Raw genomic sequence first — 20,553 nt, forward strand, 5'->3', positions numbered from 1 at the left:
GCAGATAAGAAACACCATTTTGCTAGATTTTCATGCACAACAGCAACAGAATCAGAACATGTTAAAACATCTATGAAAAGGAGGTCCATATGAACAATGCTGAAATGCTCATTTTAGAAAAAACCCCAAGGATCACAGGTTCACACAAGTCCCCTAAGAACACTTAGGTTTCCACAAGTGGTGCCTTTGATACGACCTGCTCTTTTCGTTACCTATAAACCCCGGGAATCTCACTCTGGCCCCTAAACTCTGTACCTACACACACCTCTAAAGTTGGTTGTGCTAATAAGCAACTGGGGGACACTTAATCCCACAGAGAAAAGGCAAAAACTTCCTTCCTCAGCAATGATCACATCGTAGATGCTAATTCTTTCTGGAAAGGAAAAGTGCTAGATGCTTAAATCAATAAACAACCCACTGAGGATGAGGGAAGATTTTAATGAGCTCAAATTCAAGGAGAATTATCGTCTCACTGGCTGTTCCTGCTTTCCTCTTTTCACATGGGAAAGGCCCTGGCCAGAGCTTGGCTTGAAACTTTACCTCATAACAAAATATTGCTTTCTCGGTGGAGACTGGAGTAGGGTAGCTTAAAGTGAACCACCCACTCCCCAGGCAGAGGACCAAATGTTAAAACAATAGTGAGACACCACAGTTCCGCACACACTGATGTGGAGCCTGGGGGATTGGGGGGTGGGGGCAGCATCCAGATAACATGGAAACTAAACTATTTTTCTCCAAAACAGAGATTTTTAAAGGGAGGGGCAAGCATCAGAGTATGGAGAGAAAGGGACCCGAGGACACAAGTGATTTGGCAAGTGGTAGGAAATGTTGCACTTTTGTCTTTACCAAATACTATGCATTTAAAAAGATTTTGACTAGAACAAGGATAGCTCTACCCTCCTGGTTACAAGACAGCCTTTATCTTCTACTATCAGTTTTTAAAGGATACAGGAGTCTCGGGTATGAAAAAAAGTTGAAAGTTTTTTTTTTTTTTTTTTTTTTTAAGAATTGTGGTTTTTATTACCTGAGATCTATGAAATCTGTTTCTATATCCTTTGAATATTACCAGCACAGTTAAGAAAATGAAGTTGAAAATGAAGAACCTTACTTTTAAAAATGAACAATTACTTTTCTCCAGCAAAGTTGTGCTTTTAAAATTAAAATAACTAAAGAGACTAAAAGGAATTCAAGAAACTTTAGTGAAAATACTCATTCATATGACATTTCTTGAGTGCCTGTTGGGGCAGACACAGAGGTAGCTGAGGATCTGAAAATAAAAAGTCTAGTTCCCACCTGTGAGATTTCAGGGCTGGGATCTTTAAGATGGGGGTGGAGGGGGGCCACAGGGTAAACCACGGGGAGGAGAAAATATTAAACCTTCGATTTCTGTTTTTCCTCATACAACCTGGAAGTAAGCTTTACTGGCATTTTACTGTCTGTTCAGACAGACACTGGCCTTCTTGACAGTCACTGGCCTTCTTGATCAGTCACAGTGCAGAGGGGTCCAGAGGGAAGGGATAGGGCCTGCCACATCCATGTAGGTCCCCTCACTTGCCCTTCCATTTTCAACAAACTAGGCACACTGTGGCTGTGTGAGCCCTGTTAGGTGGCTTTATGAATCCCATTATGTTCCACCACAGATTCTTCACAACCCTCTGCAAGGCCCCAGGAAGGGTACCTGGAAACCTTATGTAACCTGGAGGCTCCCTGACCACCTTATGACAAAGTCCTGAAAAGACTCTGATTTTTTTTAAGGAAATGTCACTTTTCTCTTATATGGAAAATTTCCAAATTTGTTGATGTTTTCTTAAAAACAGGCAGAGCTGGTCCGATTGGGCTAGGGTGTAATGGTTGCCCTCATACAGTCAGAGGTGTTTTAGAAGATTCCTATGGAAACTGGACTGAGAATGGGCTGAGAAAAGATAACAGCGAGACATTGGAGAGAGGGCATCTGGCAGGGAACTGGATGCACAGGTCTGGAGGAAGAAAAAGGAACTGACAGGGAGCATGGGGAACAGACAGGTACCCATCAATATACAGACAAAGGTTAAAACCAGATGCTTGGTAAGGTTCACCAAGGGTAACATGGAGAATGGAATGGAAATGGGGCTCAAGGGCATCCTTGGGAAACACTGCTCTTAAGTGGTAAAAGAAGGGCAAAGGATAGAGACAATGGTGTGGTCCAGGAGTGAGGAAAAAGCAGGAAGGGGTAAAATTCACCTGCAGTTAAAGGAAAGGGGCGTTGTCAACAAGTGTTCATGACATCTAGGAATTAAGCAAGAAGAAAAGCAAAAAATTCATTTCTGGCAATAGTTCATCAGCGACTTTACTATAACAACCATGCCTGCTAGAGTCTTTCTACGTGAGTAGAGTGCATTGCCTGCATGTGGAAATTTCATTCAAGCAGAGTTTTTCATGAGTAGAATCCCTATTTATTTAGGAACCGGGGATCAAAATTGGGATCTTGCGCTTGCAAGGCAGGCAGTGGAACCACTGAGCTAAATCCCTGGCCCTTCCCTGTTTATTCTTGCATTTTTCTTTTTAGATCCTATCTCAGCCTCCAGAGTCCTGGGATTACTCCAGAGTGCTGGGATTATAAGTGTGTGCCACTAACATTTTACTTGATATTAATGAACATCTACCATAAGATTATTGCTCTGGGTCGGTGTGGTAGCGCACGCTGGTGATCCCAGCACTCAGGTGACTGAGGAAGGAGAATCCTCTGGAGTTCAAGGCCAGCCTGAACTACATAGTGAGATCCTGTCTTAAAAACAAAACAACAAAACAAAAAAGTAATTGCTCTGTAGCTGTGAATCAGTATGGACAGTTTCCTGAAATATTAAGCATACTCCCAAATAGGAATGTTAAAATAACTGTGTGTGTGTTTGCAAACAAGAAAGTCAAACCATTCAGATGTTTTCTTTCAGATACTGTAATATTCTGGCAAGATAAGAGTCTGACAACTGCAGTGTATGGTATTTCCCCCACTCTGTGCCCACCCAGTGATCTCATCCTGGGAGAATTTCTTTTTCCTTTCAGGAATTGAATGTATTTCTTTTTTCTAGTCACTTGTGATCAGTTAAACAGGTTATATTAGCTCTTAAAGTTGTAAGACTTCTCCTATGGTTACTTCATAAATCAGTATGACTATAAGGCAAGTGGAAAACTGAGAACAATGATTACAGTATACATCTACCAAATCTCCCCCAAAGGATAATAAGTGACCTTCTTTTTCGTAAATGTTCCTAGGTTGTGCTTACTTCACAATTCAATTGCTTGACGTATGAGAAGAGAATATCAAAGATATACACGTGTCCAACATGCTAAAAAGGCAGCCAATCCCTCTTAGAGTGAGGTTGGTACTTCCAAAAGTTATGACAGATGATAAAAGGAAATGCAGCTTCAAGTCTGGTAATGGATATATGTTGGACAACTGAAATAAAATAATCCTTTTCCTCACACTCAAGGAAAAAAATAAAACTAAAAAGTAGGGCAGAGAGGAATGGGGTGTCAGGATGGGTCCTTCTTCATGCTACAAAGTGCCACGGCGCAGCACAGGAACTAAGGAAACACTTGCCTGGGTGCAGTTCCCAGAGCACAAGTAAGCCCCGCCAGGCAGAGGTGCAAAGGCTCAGGATACTGCTCACACACACAGGGCGCCCCTGGCAAAAGCAGCTTTGCATTTCCTGGCATTTATGCCTTCCCATTATGAAGCTCAGGTCGCACACTCACGGGTCAGATTGCTGCATTCCACTTCCGCTGAGGAGGAACGCTCCTGGCTTCCGCTGCTCCCCAGAGAAGCCAGGAATGCAGGCCGCGTACACGGGGAGCCACACCACCTGGATTCAACTCAGACTCTGCTCCTTCCCAGTGACTGCCAAGGCCCAGGCTCTCGGGCAAGCACAATACCGTTTTCGGGGTTTTAACATGAGTAACATATACAATGATCCTTCGAAATAAAATCATCATGCAAATAAAAAGTGCTTTATTGTTACAGACTATGCAAAAGACCTTCCCCTTAAAAGACTCTAATTTAGTGTCCTTGAAAAGCACTCATTTTGGGGTATGAAGGAAAAAAAAGAAAAAAATCGCAAAGGAGATTAGGTGTAAGTGGACTGACGGTGATGTTCCCTGCCGAGCTCTGCAGAGGACAGGCCTGGAGCTCTTCTGCCAGCACCGGTGTCAGCTCTTTTAAGAAATATACATCTCACTTCCTGTCTGGCCCCTGATGACCTTGAAGACGTGTTTGTTGGCTGCAGGTGGTTGGCTGCAAAGAGGCTGAACTGAACCCCACAGCTCTGAGGACATAAAGTTGCAGATAAGGATTCCCACAAACAAGACAAACAAGACACTACATCAACACAATTCTGTTGCAGTATTTGTTAAACAGGTTCCACCACCCTGTGACGCTACACCATTTCTAATGCTATGTCTATGAGAAAACACATTCCAGGTCCAAACAAACCTTTAAACATTTGCAATGTAACCCAGAGACTGAAACTACAATATTTTGCCTAGAAGATATAGAAAGGGCATCTGAAAGGAAAGGAATGTAGGGAAAAGTGGAGGTAAATGGTGTTTTCATTGTATTTTTTGCTCACGTATTTGATATAGCCATATACCTAATCCCAGCACTCAGGAGGCTGAGGCAGGAAGATCACAAGCTCAGTACCAGCCTGGGACATACAGCAACACCTTCTCAAAAAAAAAAAAAAAAGCATTTCTTCTAAAGTTTATTTTTTCAGCTTAAATTCTGAACCATCTAAGTTGTTAATACACGTTAATACACTTGACCTCATGCCCACTAGTTTCAATGTATTCTTTAACGAATCCTTTCATCAACACTGCTAAATACAATGCATTAATATTCTGGCTTCTCTAAAAGTTCTAATCAGCTCCTGCTCTTGTGCTGTTAAGAAATGCAATGATCAGGCAGAAGCCTGAAAAGAACGGGAGCAAATAGCCAAATGCACTTTCAGGCCATAAATATCCAAAGACTGCCACAGAAAGCTCAGGGACCGACTCGACTCAGGCCCACTGAGTTACATCTACCAGGAAACATAAGCATTTGTGCAGAAGATTATGGTGTCCATGAGGGCCCCGGGCTGTTTCTTCCATCCCACCCTTCACAGGCAGGGGTGAGGAGTCACACTGATAAGGCTATCTATCCTGCCTGTGCACACGCCTGACCATGTGCCCACCCCTGGCCTCCCAAAGGGTGGACACCATGCTTCCTGAAGAAGGAAAGTGCACAGCTGGTGAGGAGGCCAAGGCCTCAGTCTGCCTCAGCTTGCCTCTCTTACCATGGGTCTCCAGGAGTAGAAACGTTTGGAATAAAACAACAGCGAACAAACTCAGTAGTCTAACAGCTTGAGAATGGCAGCCAGCGTTAGAAAGAAACATGACAGAATATGAGCATGTGGAACTGTGAAACATGGATTTCTGATAAGAAATATTAATGGCAGTGATCATTTTACACTGTATAAATTACTCATATCAAATAATACTTTTGAAATTATAGTTGAAAACAATACCATATAATGTGGCTTTAGCGCAAAAAAGAGGAAAACATCAGCAGTGTTGGCAATCAGTTACAATTATAGACATGAAAGTTTTACAGGTATATTATTAATTATGGGGATAGTGCCATTACCAGATATTAGGTTGCACTGGTCTGAAAATAATATATGTCAATAGATATATAAAAAAATGCCATACAAAACTCTCATTTTTTGGGCTATCTTGAACTATTTACATTTCTCTTACAACATGCACAACTGCAGATCCTTTGAGTAAATTTAGAAGAAGCATGGAAGAAATTATTAGTACATTCAAGAATGCAGTAAAACCTGGGAAAATGTAGTAAAATGTAGTAAAATCATACAAAAAGTATGATTTTATGGCAAAGATGTCATTTTCACCAATACATCAAAGGAAAAATGGCACAAATATGGGATGTCTGCCTAATGGTTAAACCTATGACTCATTGCCAGGAATTTAGCTTAGGGGCGCCACACCTGCCTTGCAAGTGCAAGGTCCTGAGTTCCATATTAAATACCAAAAACCAAAACCAAAACAACCCCCCAAAAACCAAACCTCTGGCTTAGATATCTATGCCAGAAAAAGTGTAAATCCTTCACTGCATGGGCATTCTTAGATGTTGTTTTGAAATTAAGGAATGGCTTATTATTTGAACACTGCACATTATATGCAGATACTTATTGTGTATATCCCTAGCACAAGAACTGTTACAAAAAGAAAGATATACTTGTGGCACAGTACAGCCAAATGAAAGCTTTTACCAGTATAAGTAATGACAAAGGAAAATTGTGGCAAAATCATAAACTTTGAAAAAAAAATTTTTTGGGGGGTACCGGGGATCGAACTCAGGACCTTGTGCTTGTAAGGCAGGCAGTAGTACCACTGAGCTAAATCCCTGGCACTCGAAAAATGTTGAATAAAATTTGTTAAATGGATTGATAAAAGAATTGTTTGTATGTTAACACCTTGTAAAATAATACATGTACACTGATCAAAGGAAAACTTGAAAACATAAAATCCAATCTTGTCTTTGATTACAATAATGCAAAGAAAGGCATTGGTTCAGCAGACCAGATGTTATCATATTAGTTTCTTAAGGAAAACATTAAAATGGTAATACAGCTAATTTGTGGTACATCTGTTGTAAATGCATATTACATACACAAGCAATGGGGTACTCATAAGATTCCCACATTAAAATTTAGAGAATTAATTTTTTTTTTTCCTGTATGGGAATCAAACTCAGGATCTTGTGCTTGCAAGGCAGGCAAGGCGCCACTGAGCTAAATCCCTAGAAAGAATTAATTACTGATAAACTGTTAACCTGTGGAGGAATGCCAGAGGTGCAAATTATTTTTAAAAAATTCCCTTAAGAAGCTTATTTAGGATCAGCAAGAAATGCATACAGATGTAGAGAATGTATCAAAAATTATCTGAAATAAGCTGGCGTGGTGCCTCGCGCCTATAATCCCAACATTTGGGAGGTTGAGACAGGAGGACTGCCACAAGTTCGAGGCCAGTCTGGGCTACATAGTGAGTTCAAGACCCAGCCTGAACTACACAGAGAGACCCTGTCTCAAAAAACAAAAAAAAATCCCCCTGAAACAATGGTGCCACTGTGGCTGCAAAAAAAGCCAAACACATTATGATGTTTTGCACACTGTGCACAAATCAGCTGCCTAATGTATATTCATAAATATAAATCAATTTTAGTTTGATGAAATAATTTGTTGATTACTGCAGTAATTTTTAATTGGTATGAATAATATTTATTAATATTTATATCGGGGCAGTAATTATTCAAATTTAAGCAACTAACTACATTCGGTCCATTAAAGACCAATAAAAGTAATTAGATCTGTTTGTGCTACCAGTGGTACAAGCCACATGATGGAATAGTCATGCCCATAGGAACACTGACTTCCCACAGCACAACAGGCAGAGAACTAAGCCTGTAACACAGAGCCAATTCAGCACTTTCCAGATCGAAAGTGTAGCACACTTCCACCATTTTTTAATTGGATGATTTCTTGAAAGTCTCTTCTCTGAGCCTGTTTCCTCATCTGTAATATGCAGACAATAACAGTCATGCCTTATAGGGTAAGTACGCCAAATCACTGAGACAACTTGTGAGAAAGGACAATGCTTGGTCACACACACACTCAACTAATGCTATCGATCGTTACTCCCATATGGTAGTATCTTAATTGTTCCCTCTCCTGTAAAAGAACTGTCACATAATTCACTAATCCAGTCCACTTTATTTTTATATTTTGGTGTTGGGGAATCAATCCCAGGGCTTTGTGCATGACAGGGAAGTGCTGTGCCACTAAGTGCCAGGCATGGTGTTTCATGCCTGTTATCTCAGCACTCTGGGAGGCAGAGGCAGGAGGATCATGAGTTTGACCCATTCTGGGCAATTCAGGGATTTAGCGAGACTCTGTCTCAAAATAAAAAATAAAAAAGAAAGGCTGAGAATTTAAGTGAATGCAAAGGCCCAAGGCTCAATCCCCAGTAACAAAACAAAACAGCAAAGCAAAACTAGGAGATTCCCATTCCTATCCCAACCCCTTAACACATATAACACAAATACCTTTAGAATTTTTCAGGTCACTTTCTGCAGCCCTAAGCCATTGTGTGCCACATTTAAACTGGACAGGACTCTGTGATAATGCAGCTTTGCTTAAAAAGCTAGACACTTTGATCCTTTAAATATAAAATATCCACTATTTTCCTTCTCCTGTTGGTAGTGGTTTGAGGGTCTCTGTGTTCAAGGAGAAATGAGATCCTCTGAGAAAAACAAAATAAAATGGTTCTCTTACTTCGAGATACTTCCTCTTGCACTCAGCTGGGGTTGACCTGACTAATCCTGGCTGGAGGCCCTGTCAGCCTTGTTTTCCAGCTGTGCCCTAACGAGGGAGTGAGCCCTGCAGAGCCCACCAGTCTCTCACTAAGTCTCCACACCACCACAGAGATATCAAGTGCAAAAACATCCTCTCACTGCAGATGGAATTTGGCATCAGATAAAATCATCAGGGTGCAGAAGAGAGTACCTCCAAATCTAGACAAGTTCCCAACTGCCCAACTGATGGCCTGGGAGGCCGACTATGGGGGCTGTGCTATGAAGCAAGGTGGGGATTCCTCAGCCCTACCCAAAGACACGTGCATACTGACCTATGCTCCACAGCATACGGCTAATTTGGACAAACGCCCAGACATGTCTCCCCTCACCTCTCTAGTACATCCACAGAAATGTATAATGCATCCCAAAGCCTGCATTCAAGAGACACACAAAAACAAAGCAGAAAGCTGACTCCCAATTGTCAGTGGGCATCAACTGTAAGAGCAACATGGAGCTCTGTGGTTTTCTACAGAACACCAGGAAGACAAATCTCAATTTTTCATGCTCAGGCTCCCTGGAGATTTTAGGCATAATTGGGATCCATACTAGTTCGTTTTCTGTTACTATAATAAAATAACTGAGACTAGGGACTTTAGAAGAGGTCCCACCACCTCTTCACACTGTCACATTGCAAACCAAACTTCTACTTCATGAACCCTTGGGGACACACTCAAACTACATTGATAGCAGTATCCACAAAACTTCTTTGGATGTAAGCAAGCAGCTAGAGAAAAGGTCCATTTCTATTTAACTAACTCAAGGTAATTGTTCCTCAAAATTGTAAGACCTAGAAACAATCAGGAACCCCTGGGAGACATCTGAAGACATCTTTCTGGTATCTATCATGCAATCACATGAAGGGTGAGGCTCGCAGCTGTGGAGGATAGGGCTATTACATACAGCTGAAAATTACTGTTGAGGACCAGAGGCTGACTGTGGACTGCCTAAAGCTGGGTACCCATTCTGGTCAGGCCCTCCTCTCTCTGGGACATTATCTCTTCGTTTTGTTTGGGTTTGGCTCCCTTGGCCTGCATACTTTTGGGAGATCTCACTGATAAAAGACACAGACAAGCCAGGTGTGGTGGTGCATGCCTGTAATCCTAGCACTCAGGAGGCTGAGGCAGGAGGACTGCCGAAAGTCTGAGGCCAGTCTGGGCTCTAGAGCGAGACTCTGTCTCAAAAAACCAAAAAAAGACAGACATCTTTCCTGCCCCCCATCCATACAACGGAAGCATGATTACCAGGCCTCTAGCAAAGGACCCTACACTATACTATTTCTGATTTGATTGGCCCACATCATTATTTTTCATTTTTATGATGCCCAATGGGGTGGGAAGTGTCCAGATCGCTGTCCTACACAGAAAAAGGCTCAGACAGGTAAGTGGCAGCTATGGCCCAACCCCGAGCTGTGTGTCTCTGAAGCCAGCGTTCTCCTGTCTGATGAGGACACACGTGGTGAGCCTCACTCCAAACCTTCCATGGTACTTCACGTGGTTGCAGCAACTGCCTGATAGCTTGAAGGTCACCACATACCTGTAAGGCCACCTGTATTTTGGGGGTGGGAGGTGGGATCACAGTGTCTCACAGTTCCACCCCTCACACCCTCAGCTTTGGAAACCCAAGGCAGATGTCCAATAGGGGGTCTCATTCCACATCAAATACAAGTATGGTGATACTCTGCATAACAACCTTCTGGTCAATGGCAGGCCACACACATTACAGTGGTCTCATCATACTGACTAAACATGGTGTTCACACAAAGACATTGCCTCACGATGCGTTTCTCGAGACTCATTCTATCATTAATGATGTGTGACTGTAAGCACGTAACACAGAGGTAATGTCCTTCCACTCAGTGGCCACATTCCTTTGCTTGTCTTCCTCTCTCCTCAACTCTCTTACCATTGCTGGTAAGGAGAAGCTAAATGACTATAATCTTAAAATGTACCTTTAGTCACTGCTCATTAAATTGGACAATTTGCTGTTAAACATATACTTCTAGTGTTTTCCACATGATGCTCTTCCAAGGGTGTGGCAAACATGGCCAGAGCCTGTCCCCGTCCACTTTCCCATGCCCAGGTCTCCTTTATACCACTGTTGTCCCAGAGGAAGGACTCCCTGACCCTGGAGAGTATAGTTTATCTATTACCATGCCTCCAAGGAAGGCCAGAATTCCTGGCAGGAAAACAAATGGCAAGGTTGTCTCTTCCAGTTTCTTTTTATAGAAATGAGAGACAGTGACAATTCCAGCGTCGGGCTGAAGCACAGAGGCTCATCTTGGGAGGAGTGTGGCTAGAGCATGGCTGGCTGCCAGTATGGAAAGCAGAAAGGCAGAGGGGTGACAGGCGGCGGAGAAGAGCCTGGTGTATGCAGAGGCTCACATCCGCCAGGTAGAGGCCAAACAGATCAAGTATGGGCAGCTCTGACCCTTTCTCTCCTTGTTTTTTGTCTGAAAAAATGAAGCAATAACATCCCTGCGCCTCTGAGATTCATGATGGTGTCACTGTAAGAACTAAGGACTTGGCAGAAAGTGTATATATGTGGACTACTAAAGAGCGCCTTCTCATCTATGTGTAAACGGGGATGTTTCCAATTTCTAGGTTCTCGAGAACCACGAATGCCACTCCATCTTTCTCAAGCTTAGGATGAGACCCAGCCCAAAGTACAGAATCGAGGTGATTTATTTCCATAATAAAAAAAGTACTTTGGAAAATGTCTTTGTTTTTCAAAAATACAGATACAACTAGTGAAAGTATCTGTGACAGCTGTGAAAACATTCAACTGCCAATGAAGGCATTTTCTCTCCACCACAACTGTTCAGTGCAGGGCACGGTTTATTTTCCTCTCCACTAAGCTTCCAAACAGAAAATTATGGGCTCTAATATACAGAATAGGGGCTGGGGACGGGGCTGGCTTAAGGTTAGAGGACTTACCTAGAAAGGTCTTGGTTCAATCCTCAATACCACAAAAATAAAAAATTTAAAAATTAAGTTTAAAATATTGTTCTTGAATTTTCTTGAGTAGGCTGCCACCATGTGGTGGTGACTAAAAATGCACATAGGTTCCAGCTCACATTCCTGAGTTGTCTTAAAATAAGCATTGTACCCTTTAAATCCAACAGCCATGCACGCATTGCAAGTCTCAGTCCAGATTCTTGCACTCCTCAGCAGGGCCACAACATGCTCCTCACTAACATTCTCTCACAGCAACTTGGGGAACATGAGTTTTAGATCTTGTTCTCTGTATAGTAGTCCCCCACTTTACAATCAGATACATTCCAAGACTCCCCATGGATGCCTGATACCAGATAGTACTGAACCCTAAATGTACTAATTATTCATACACATATACACTTGTGATCAACTTCCACCTTTTCATTTAAAGGGAGCAGTGCGTAGCTTCTTTGGCATATCTGATTTGCCAGTATCACAATTACTCTTTGGAGCCGTCATAAAGCAAAATAAAGGTGAGCTGAACACAGCACTGGGACGCAGCCACCCTCAATCTGATAGCCAGGAAGGCTACTCAGTGGCACTGGGTGAGTGGACACACTAGAGAACGGGGTGATTTGCATCTTGCCTAAAATCTCGTCGCATCACTCAGAACAGCATGAAATTTAAAATTTACAAATTGCTTATTTGGGAATTTTCTATTTCTATTTATTAAGATCCTGGTTGACCCCATATAACTGAAAGCATGGAAAGGGAAGCTGCAAACAGGAACAAGCTACTGTAATTTATCATACTGAAGGTGCACATTTTATTTAACTTCACTTTGCTTGAGACGTGTGACTTGCACTGTGATTTTCTGAAGTGGAAAACTGCATGAACTATTTCAAATGTGAAAATATAAAAGAACAATATAACACACCTGGACGTCCATTGCCCAGTTTAAGACAAAAGACACAAGGCTCCACACCTCCTGATCGTAAATCCCATAAGCTGCAGACCAACACTTTAAGATAATGAACTCCAATGTTAGAAAATAACTCAAAAAAGCTTTAAAGGTATAAGGCTTGGGGATTTACCTCAGTAGTAGAGAGAGCACTTGCCTAAAAAGCACAAGATCCCAGGTTTGATCCCCAGTACCATAAAGAAAAACCTTTTAAAATAACCTTAAATTATTTACAAAAATTTGTGTATCAATGATTGCCCCAAAGTCAAAATTAGTTCCTTATTTTCCCTTAGGTTTCTAAAATACTTTTCTTTCTCAATTGCAGGTGGTCAACTCCTTCCAAAACTGTTTTGATCTAGGATATCACCCTTGCTAAGTTACAGTATGTATTAATTGAAGTGATGATAGTTTGCTATTTTATGCATCCTTGTTTCACACTTTAGATGTTCAGGAGTAGCAATGCTTTATTTCTCCTTTGTAAGCTATTATTTCATTAGCAGTCACTCAAGCCAATAACCTGAAAAAGTCAAACAAAAATGTGGGACATTTTCTCTTCCATAAGTACAAATATAAAATACAACACATTAAGTATTAAAATGAAATTTAAGAAAGTAGGGGAGGGAAAAGACACAAGTAATGAAAAGACCAACTGTTAATATTCATTGTGCCCATACGACAAGGGGCAGTCTGCTAAGTGCTTCCCATGGACCTGAGTTATTGTAAGTCACAAGGGCCTTCATTGCAGTGACAGCTAAATAAAGGTCTTACAGGAGGTTCACCTTGAGTTAATGGCCAACCTACACCTGGTACCCAGGATGTGGTTCACAAAGAAAGGAGAGAGCAAGACAGAATAGATGCTGAGATGGAGATCAAGAAAAGTGAAAGGAGGAGGATAAGAGTCCTCGGAGGAGGAAGGAAACGTACAGGGCCTGGCCCACTCTCCTCCCTTCCCAGTCAGACACTACCCCCTCCCAGGGTTCTACGTGATCCACCTGCCTAAGTTACAAAGAAAATAAAAAGTAAGTTTGCTATTATAAAAAAGCATGAAGGTTCTTGGGTCTCCCTGCATTCCATCCCCACCTACATTTTGTTCAAATACACATTTTATTGATTGTATAGCCAGTAGACTGATTAACTATCTTAAATGGATTTGTTTATGGTTTTATCTAAATCCACATGGTAAGTTGACAGGTTTCAAGGAAAGTCTTCATTTCTTACCAATTTTCAAATTTACAAGAATAATTTACACATATTTCTTTATAAAAAAATTATTTCTGTGAGCATGTCTCTTTGTTCATCCCTATTCTTGTTGGTGTTCTCTTTTGTATTATTTTGGCTAGTAGTGTGTTTATTTTACCGGTCTTTTCCAGGAACCAACCTTTGGATTTGTTGAGAATTGTTCACACATATTTGCTTTCTAACTCATTAATATCTGCATTCTATTTTATTTTATTTTTTTGGTACTGGGGATCGAACTCGGGTCCTTGTGCTTGCGCAGCAGGCGGTGAAATCACTGAACTAAATCCCTGGTCAATATCTGCATTTTATTATTTTCCTCCTTTTAGATTTTCTGTTGTTCTTTCTCTAACATCTTAAGTTAAATCTTTAGCTTATACATTTCTGGTCTTCCTTCATTTCTAATATAAGTGCTCAAGGTTGTGTGTTTCCCACAGAAACTTTACCTTGCTTTGAAGCTGAGGTGTTTTCCACTGGGAGTTCATTGTCATGGACCCTCTTCTCTGGAACAGGCACTGCAGGGCAGCGTCCAAAGACCCATGAGCTCCCACTACCAAGATCTTCTTTCCATCCAAACTGGCACCTAGCAACCAAATGAACATTCAATATTACAATCAAAACTTTGGGTCCTTCCTCTCATTCAGTTTTAATGTAATAAAAATACCCTTTTCAGACTTGACCTTTGCAGCAACAACCTATAGTGGCTCTCAGCTGGGACTGGGGTACTGTAATGAACCATAATTCTCTTTTCAAATCTTTGAGTTCCAATCTTTTTCCTGAGTTTCTTTCTACAACACACTATGATGCATACTGATGAAGTGGCTCAAAACCATGGTCTTGATAATAGAAACACTCTATATATGGATTATCTCCGAGATTTTAGCTGAATGGTTACTATACAAAGAGTATTCCTGAAAGTTAATCTTTTCATAAAATGTTGCTATTCTTAAAGTTTTTGTTTATTGCATATGCAGGCAGAGAGAAGGGGCATTTGTCTCTTTTCTATGCAAATTGAGTAGAAAAATATTATAGTTAATTGAACTTTTATGCCATCATCTAGAAAGCCCTTAAATACACGCAATACTCAGTACTCATTTATTCATTAAATTTAATAAGCAAGAAAGAGAAATTTTCATACATTTCTATTTCACTGGTATGAAAATGCAAGGTCAAAAGGAGAAGGGTGGAAAGTGATTAGTGACAAACGAAAAAAGATTCTGCTTATTGATAAACACCAATCTAGGTGTTTGTGTTCTATACAACATCTAACAGCATCTTCTTTTCAGTCTAAAATGTAAAGTCTTATCTAGAAACTACATAGTGACAGATTTGAGAAGTTGAAACTGGAAACATTTTTCGCTGTGGTTATTATGACTTTCATGGGAGAAATTGAGAATGTTTAAAACAGGCTGACATTCATCTTTACCAATTTCTCTTTTAAATTATAATAGTCCATATTACTAAAAAGTTTCCAATAAATCATTTGTTATCTCTCATAAGAAAACTTGAGAAAAAGAGTCTACATTTCAATATCGCTTCTGTGCTTTAATTAGAATCTTCCAGAAACAAATCTTTATTTTAAAAAGGACATAAATATCAATAAATAGACAACAGCATTTGCAAAGCAGCACCATACCTGATTTTTCAAGAAGTTCAATTACAGCTCTGGCAACAGGTGAAACAAAACATTCGTGGGCATCCCCCCGCACCAGCTTTCCCAGGTTTACATCTGTCACTCTGAATCAGAAAATAGGGGAGCAAGTCAGAGAAAACCTAGTCAAAAACCACTCAATAGTAATTCATATGTAGTAACCCTAAAGAATGTCCAAGTCAATGTTTGAGTGATAGGTAGACTATATTAAAGAAGAATCAAAGAGTAAGCAGGAAGTAAATGCCATTAGCTTCTGAGAGTAGGCCCTCAATAAACTTTACTCTGGTCCCTACTATGGGTGTGCTGGTTCTAGCACACACTAGGGCCAGCCCAAGGCCCCTTGGGCTTTACATCAAACTCCAGGGAGCTCCCACAATGGACTGCAATGGAAAGGCACAGTTGTAACCATGCAGTCTGCTTATAAAACCTGGAACTTAGCCTGCAAATCTGGAGTGACCTAGAAAAACTTGGGGTTCACAGGTCAGAACCCCACTTGACCTTATTATGTATCTTCTGGGGAAATCAAGGGGAAGAAACTGAGTGACCACATACTTTGGATGGGCTCTGTGCCTTTCCTTGTTCAAATACAGCACAAAACACTCCATAACTGTGTAGCCTAAAGTGATGGTCTCTGTCTAGATTGGTAATAAAATAAAGACATTTAGAAAAGTCTTCAATATTTCTCTCCTTTTATGAAAGATATAAAGCTATAACTTTATATGTTCAGGTTCTGGATGTGATCTCATTGATTAAGGCTTCTCTCATTATAGTGAGTCTACTATAGGATTGGAGATTTTCGCCAACTTTTTTGTCTGTGCAGTGCTACAGGCTGAACTGAGGGCCTGGTACATGCTAAGCACACACTCTACTATAAACTATATTGCCAGTTCTAATGACATTTTTTTTTTTTTTTTTTTGTACCGGAGATCAAACTCAGGTCCTTGCATTTGCAAGGCAGGCGGTGGCACCACTGAGCTAAATCCCCGGCCCTTGTGACAACTTTTTAACCTGCACTTGGGACTACCAAGGTATAATAAAAGAATGGGATAGAAGAAGACTGGAGGTCTCAGTCTGAGACTGCAGCTTCTCAATCCAATCCTTGAAGGATATACCAGATCAGAGTCATTACAAATTTTCTTACAACTATATAATCCCAAATATATTTGTGTTCCTTTTAGCCACAGTACAAAATACTCCTATATTTCCATGTAGGAAAATGGTTTTTGTTTTGTTTTGTTTGTTTTTTTGAGACAGGGTCTTGTTATGTAGTTCAGGCTGGCCTTGAACTCACTATGAGTCCAGGCAGGCCTTGAACTAGAGGTGATCCTCCTGCCTCAGCCTCTCAAGTGATGGGATTATAAGCGTGTGCTACCATGCCCAGGAGAAAATAGGGTTTTTAATCCCCAGAAAACATGCTGATGACTCATTAGACAGAGCACTTGGTATTTATGATCTTTCCCCATCCCTGCCTCAAATTTCAAATAAAGCCTTGTGTCATTAATAAGAGTATTTTCTTGGTTTTACTCAACTGGCCTGGAAATAAAGCAGAACATGGTACTGTTAGGGAAAACAGGTCTCAGGTTTTTCTGGTCTGGTAAAATTACCAAGGAAAAACTACTAGAAAAGGAAAGTTGGCCAAAGACTGTTAAGACAGGAACTTGTTAAATGCATGTGATGGTGTAGTAAGATTTTTTTACAAAATGGCACCCAACCACTAAAAAAGGGCTCATGTATTTTCCAAGATAGCAACTCCCATACACAGAATTTTAAAAGTTCTCAAACCCCTGAAATATTTAAAATGACTTGTTTCATCTCCTAATTATTAACATATTGAAAAAAACAGAAAGAATTTAGGAAAAAAAAACACAGTAGAAACAGTGATCTTGTAATAAAGGTTGATTGATTTCTTTCATATTTTCTTACCCATCCACATCTTTTTCTGGATTCAAGGCATTGAGCACTTTGCTGCTAAACAAGTCCTCAGAGATCTGAAGGGCAAGGCCATGTACTCTGGTATCTTCATTCATCTTCAAAATTTCATCTATAATCTACAGTGGAAAATAGGTCATACAAAAGCTTTCTCTTAAAAACTAGATTCATAAAAATGCATCTGCTACAGTTTCTTTTTTGGTACTGGGGATCAAACTTGGAACCTTTCACTTGTGAGGCAGGCGGCGGGACCATTGAGCTAAGTCCCCAGCGCCCCTACAGTTTCTTTTTACTCCTTCTTGAAGTCATCAGTGTAAAAGCACAAATGAAGAAGTCCATTTCCTCTTTCTCTCATGTTCATAAAAATCCCAAAGAAGCCTGACTGAATTTTTTAGTGACTTCATACTTACTGCTTTACACAAAACCACAAAACAAAACTAGAGCTCAATAGTTATTATAGTTTAGCTAGACAAAAGACAATTCCCTGTCATGGATCATATTTTAACCCAAACACACTGCTAGTTATTTTTCAGGGAGGCCAGGAAGCGTGAATCTCAAGCATTCCAACCTGGCCTAGGAAAGCCTGGTGCCTGAAACGCCATGGGTTCAACTGAAACTTCCCAAAGATTATGGCTTGTTTAGATGTCCCCCCAAAGCCTCATGCTGTCTTAGGTGGGGATTTTCAAAGGCTGGATCTAGAATGTGTGATTGATTCATGGTGCAATGCTAGGCTTGAGAGCACTAGGATTAATGGTGTGAGTGCTACCTGCCCTAAGCAGTCTGAATAAGATAAAAGGGGCAGAAAGCCGCTGTTAAGGTCTCTTGCTTTTGCTGCCTTTTGACACCATGAACTGTGGCCCCTCTGCCACCCTGCCTTGGAGCCAGCCAATTATGGACTGAAACCTCTAAGAACTGTAAGCTAAGTAAACCTTCTCCCTTTAACTTTGGGTGTCGGGTATTTTGTCTCAGCAACAAGAGAAACGTAACACACTGAACATGACATCTGACAGCCCCCGAGGCTGAGGGCTCTCCAGATCTGACTGGCACAGAGAAACCTTTCCCAAAGCTTTCTGAAAACTCTCAACGCACGTAGCTCCCTGTTATGGGAAACATCAGAATAGTTTACAACGAATAAAAAACACCAAAGTGCAATGTAGGAGGCCAATGTGTATTGCTAAGGAAGGGCTACGTACTCTCTCAAAAAGCAATGTTTTCTCGTCTCCGTTGATCTCTATTTTATGTAAGGAGATAAGATCCTCACACATTTCACTGAATAAAATTAGTTCTCAGAGGTAAGAATATTTTGGCCCATGCATCTGGATCTCGCTTGGAGGAAGTATTGGTTTATCCTTTTTTGTTCCTTGCCTAGCAAAGTCACTGTGGTATTGCTACCTGGTAAGGGAAGGAAATGATAGTTGATGTACCAGATCAGAAAGAAAATTCTGTTTCATTCACTTGGCAATCTTCCATCCAATAAATATACTTTGGGTACCTACTTTGTGCTAGCTCTAAGTAAAGGAAGTACAGCTGTAAATAATACTGCCCTCACAGGCCAGATAATTTAATGTAGACGCAAGAGCACTTAATATAAGCTCTGGAAGTGAGCAATGATGAGAAGAAAAACAAAGCAGGTTAAGTGGGGTAAGCAGCTAAAGGCCTGACTAGGACTCAGGGGTGTCACAGGCTGTGCCATTTAAGAGGTCAAATGAAGGGAGGGAACTATTATTAGTTGCACCTAGGATTTGGAAGAAAAAACAAAAACAAACCAAAGCAAAACAAAAACAATCTTAATAGGTTAAGATACTGTTTCAAAGTAGCATCATACTAATTTACTTTATCAGAATTTCTCCTAAGAAAAATGGGTGGGAATGATTTCTCATAAAAAAATAAAAATAAAAAAATAAGTGGAGGGCCGGAGATTTAGCTCAGTGGTTCCAGAGCCTGGCCCTCCAAGCCCAAGCCCAGTTCATCTCTGTACTGGGGATGGGGGGTGGAGGGCTATCACAACCAGTAGCAAAAACAACCTAAAGAAATGCAAATTGGTGGTGGTACCCAACTATAATCTCAGCACTTTGGGAGATGGGAGGCAGGAAGATCACTGCAAATGCAAGGCCAGCCTGAACTACACAGCAAGACCCTGTCCCCACCCCCACCCAAAACGCAAATTCTATTGCGAGCAATGGGTATTTGCAAATGGACAAATTTCTTTGTATTCTGTTAATGTTGTTTTGTTATATTTGTAACACACTAAAAACAGCAAGTGTGGCAGAAACAGTCCAATATCCAGTGTCCTTTCTTCCTTAGTAATAATCCCTGGGTTTTTCTCTGATAATGAATGAACTAAGACCTTCTGGCAAAAAGACTACATTTCCCAGCCTCCCTTGGAGTTGGTCAGGCAATTATGTTGGAGCCAATGGATTGGGGGCCGAATTGTCTTTCAGGAAATAACCCTAAAGGGAAGAGTGTGGGAGCCTGTCTTTATCCTTCCTTCTCCTTGCTAGTGACAATGCTGAACTTCACTGAACCCTATGATCCTAGAAAAGAGGGAAGGTTCAGAACCCTGCTCCAACCTGTTTACTACAAAAAAATCACCTTTACCTATAGGGCTTGGATAAAACTCATGGTCTACATAAGACATAGGCAAAACATGCTCTACAAATGCCTACTCTTCATTTTAGAAATGTTTGGCTAAACTGCTTGCTCTGGGTGAGTAATCAGAATGAAATGCTTGTTAAACAAACTGGTCAAGCATCTTCTTTCCTCTAGGTCTTTGAACTTTGGACTACTCTAAGCCCCTGTGAGCAGACCGCCCCTCCAGCTGGCCTCAGGGAACACTGTTATCTGATCTACTAGCCCTGAGGCATCCTTCACTCCTTTCCAGGAACTCTTTCTAGTCTACCCTGTAAAAGAAAAATCCCCTCTGCCTAACTGGGGAGGAAGGCAGGTCCTGCACTCAGAGCAGCCTCCCTGCTGTAATATGAGCAGTCCCCTGATCTGTGGTTTTACTTTCCAAGGTTTCAGTTATTCTCAGTGAACCGAGTATAAAAATACAACATGGAAAGTTCCGAGAATAAACAATTCATTAGTTTTAACTTGTTCGCCACTCTGAGTAGCATGACGAACTCTAGGGCCACCCGCTCCCTCCTGCCTGGGCGTGAACCATCTCTTTCTTTGTCCAGCGTGTCTCCACTTTGTACCTGACCAGCCCCTTAGTCACTCAGTAGCCATCAAGGTTATTATACCACCTGTGGCAGTCGGTACGCCAGTACTTGTGTTCAAGTAGCCTTACTTACTTAATAACAGCCCTGAAGGACAGAGCAGTGATGCTGGCTGGGGTCAGTCTGACATGCCAAAGAGAAGCCGCGAAGTGCTGCGTACACACACAGGCTCTGTGCTATCT

General features: G+C 41.1%; 1 protein-coding gene across 5 annotated transcripts in view; it reads right to left on the reverse strand.

Moving 5' to 3' along the window:
* Mthfd1l (methylenetetrahydrofolate dehydrogenase (NADP+ dependent) 1 like) overlaps window positions 1-20,553 on the reverse strand; it is a 199,342-nt gene that overhangs the window by 164,728 nt on the left and 14,061 nt on the right. For all 5 annotated transcript variants that reach the window (XM_004856880.3, XM_013076727.3, XM_021237946.2 and 2 more), the window contains exons 5-7: window positions 17,148-17,272; window positions 15,210-15,310; window positions 14,020-14,156 (exon numbers count right to left, since the gene is read on the reverse strand). In XM_004856880.3, coding sequence (XP_004856937.1) covers window positions 14,020-14,156; window positions 15,210-15,310; window positions 17,148-17,272 — 363 coding nt within the window. The remainder of the gene's footprint in view (window positions 1-14,019; window positions 14,157-15,209; window positions 15,311-17,147; window positions 17,273-20,553) is intronic.

This window comes from Heterocephalus glaber, unplaced genomic scaffold (genome assembly GCF_053883595.1).
Source record: "Heterocephalus glaber isolate CG9 unplaced genomic scaffold, H.glaber_assembly_v1.0 deba00001593, whole genome shotgun sequence".
Lineage (NCBI taxonomy): Eukaryota > Metazoa > Chordata > Mammalia > Rodentia > Bathyergidae > Heterocephalus > Heterocephalus glaber.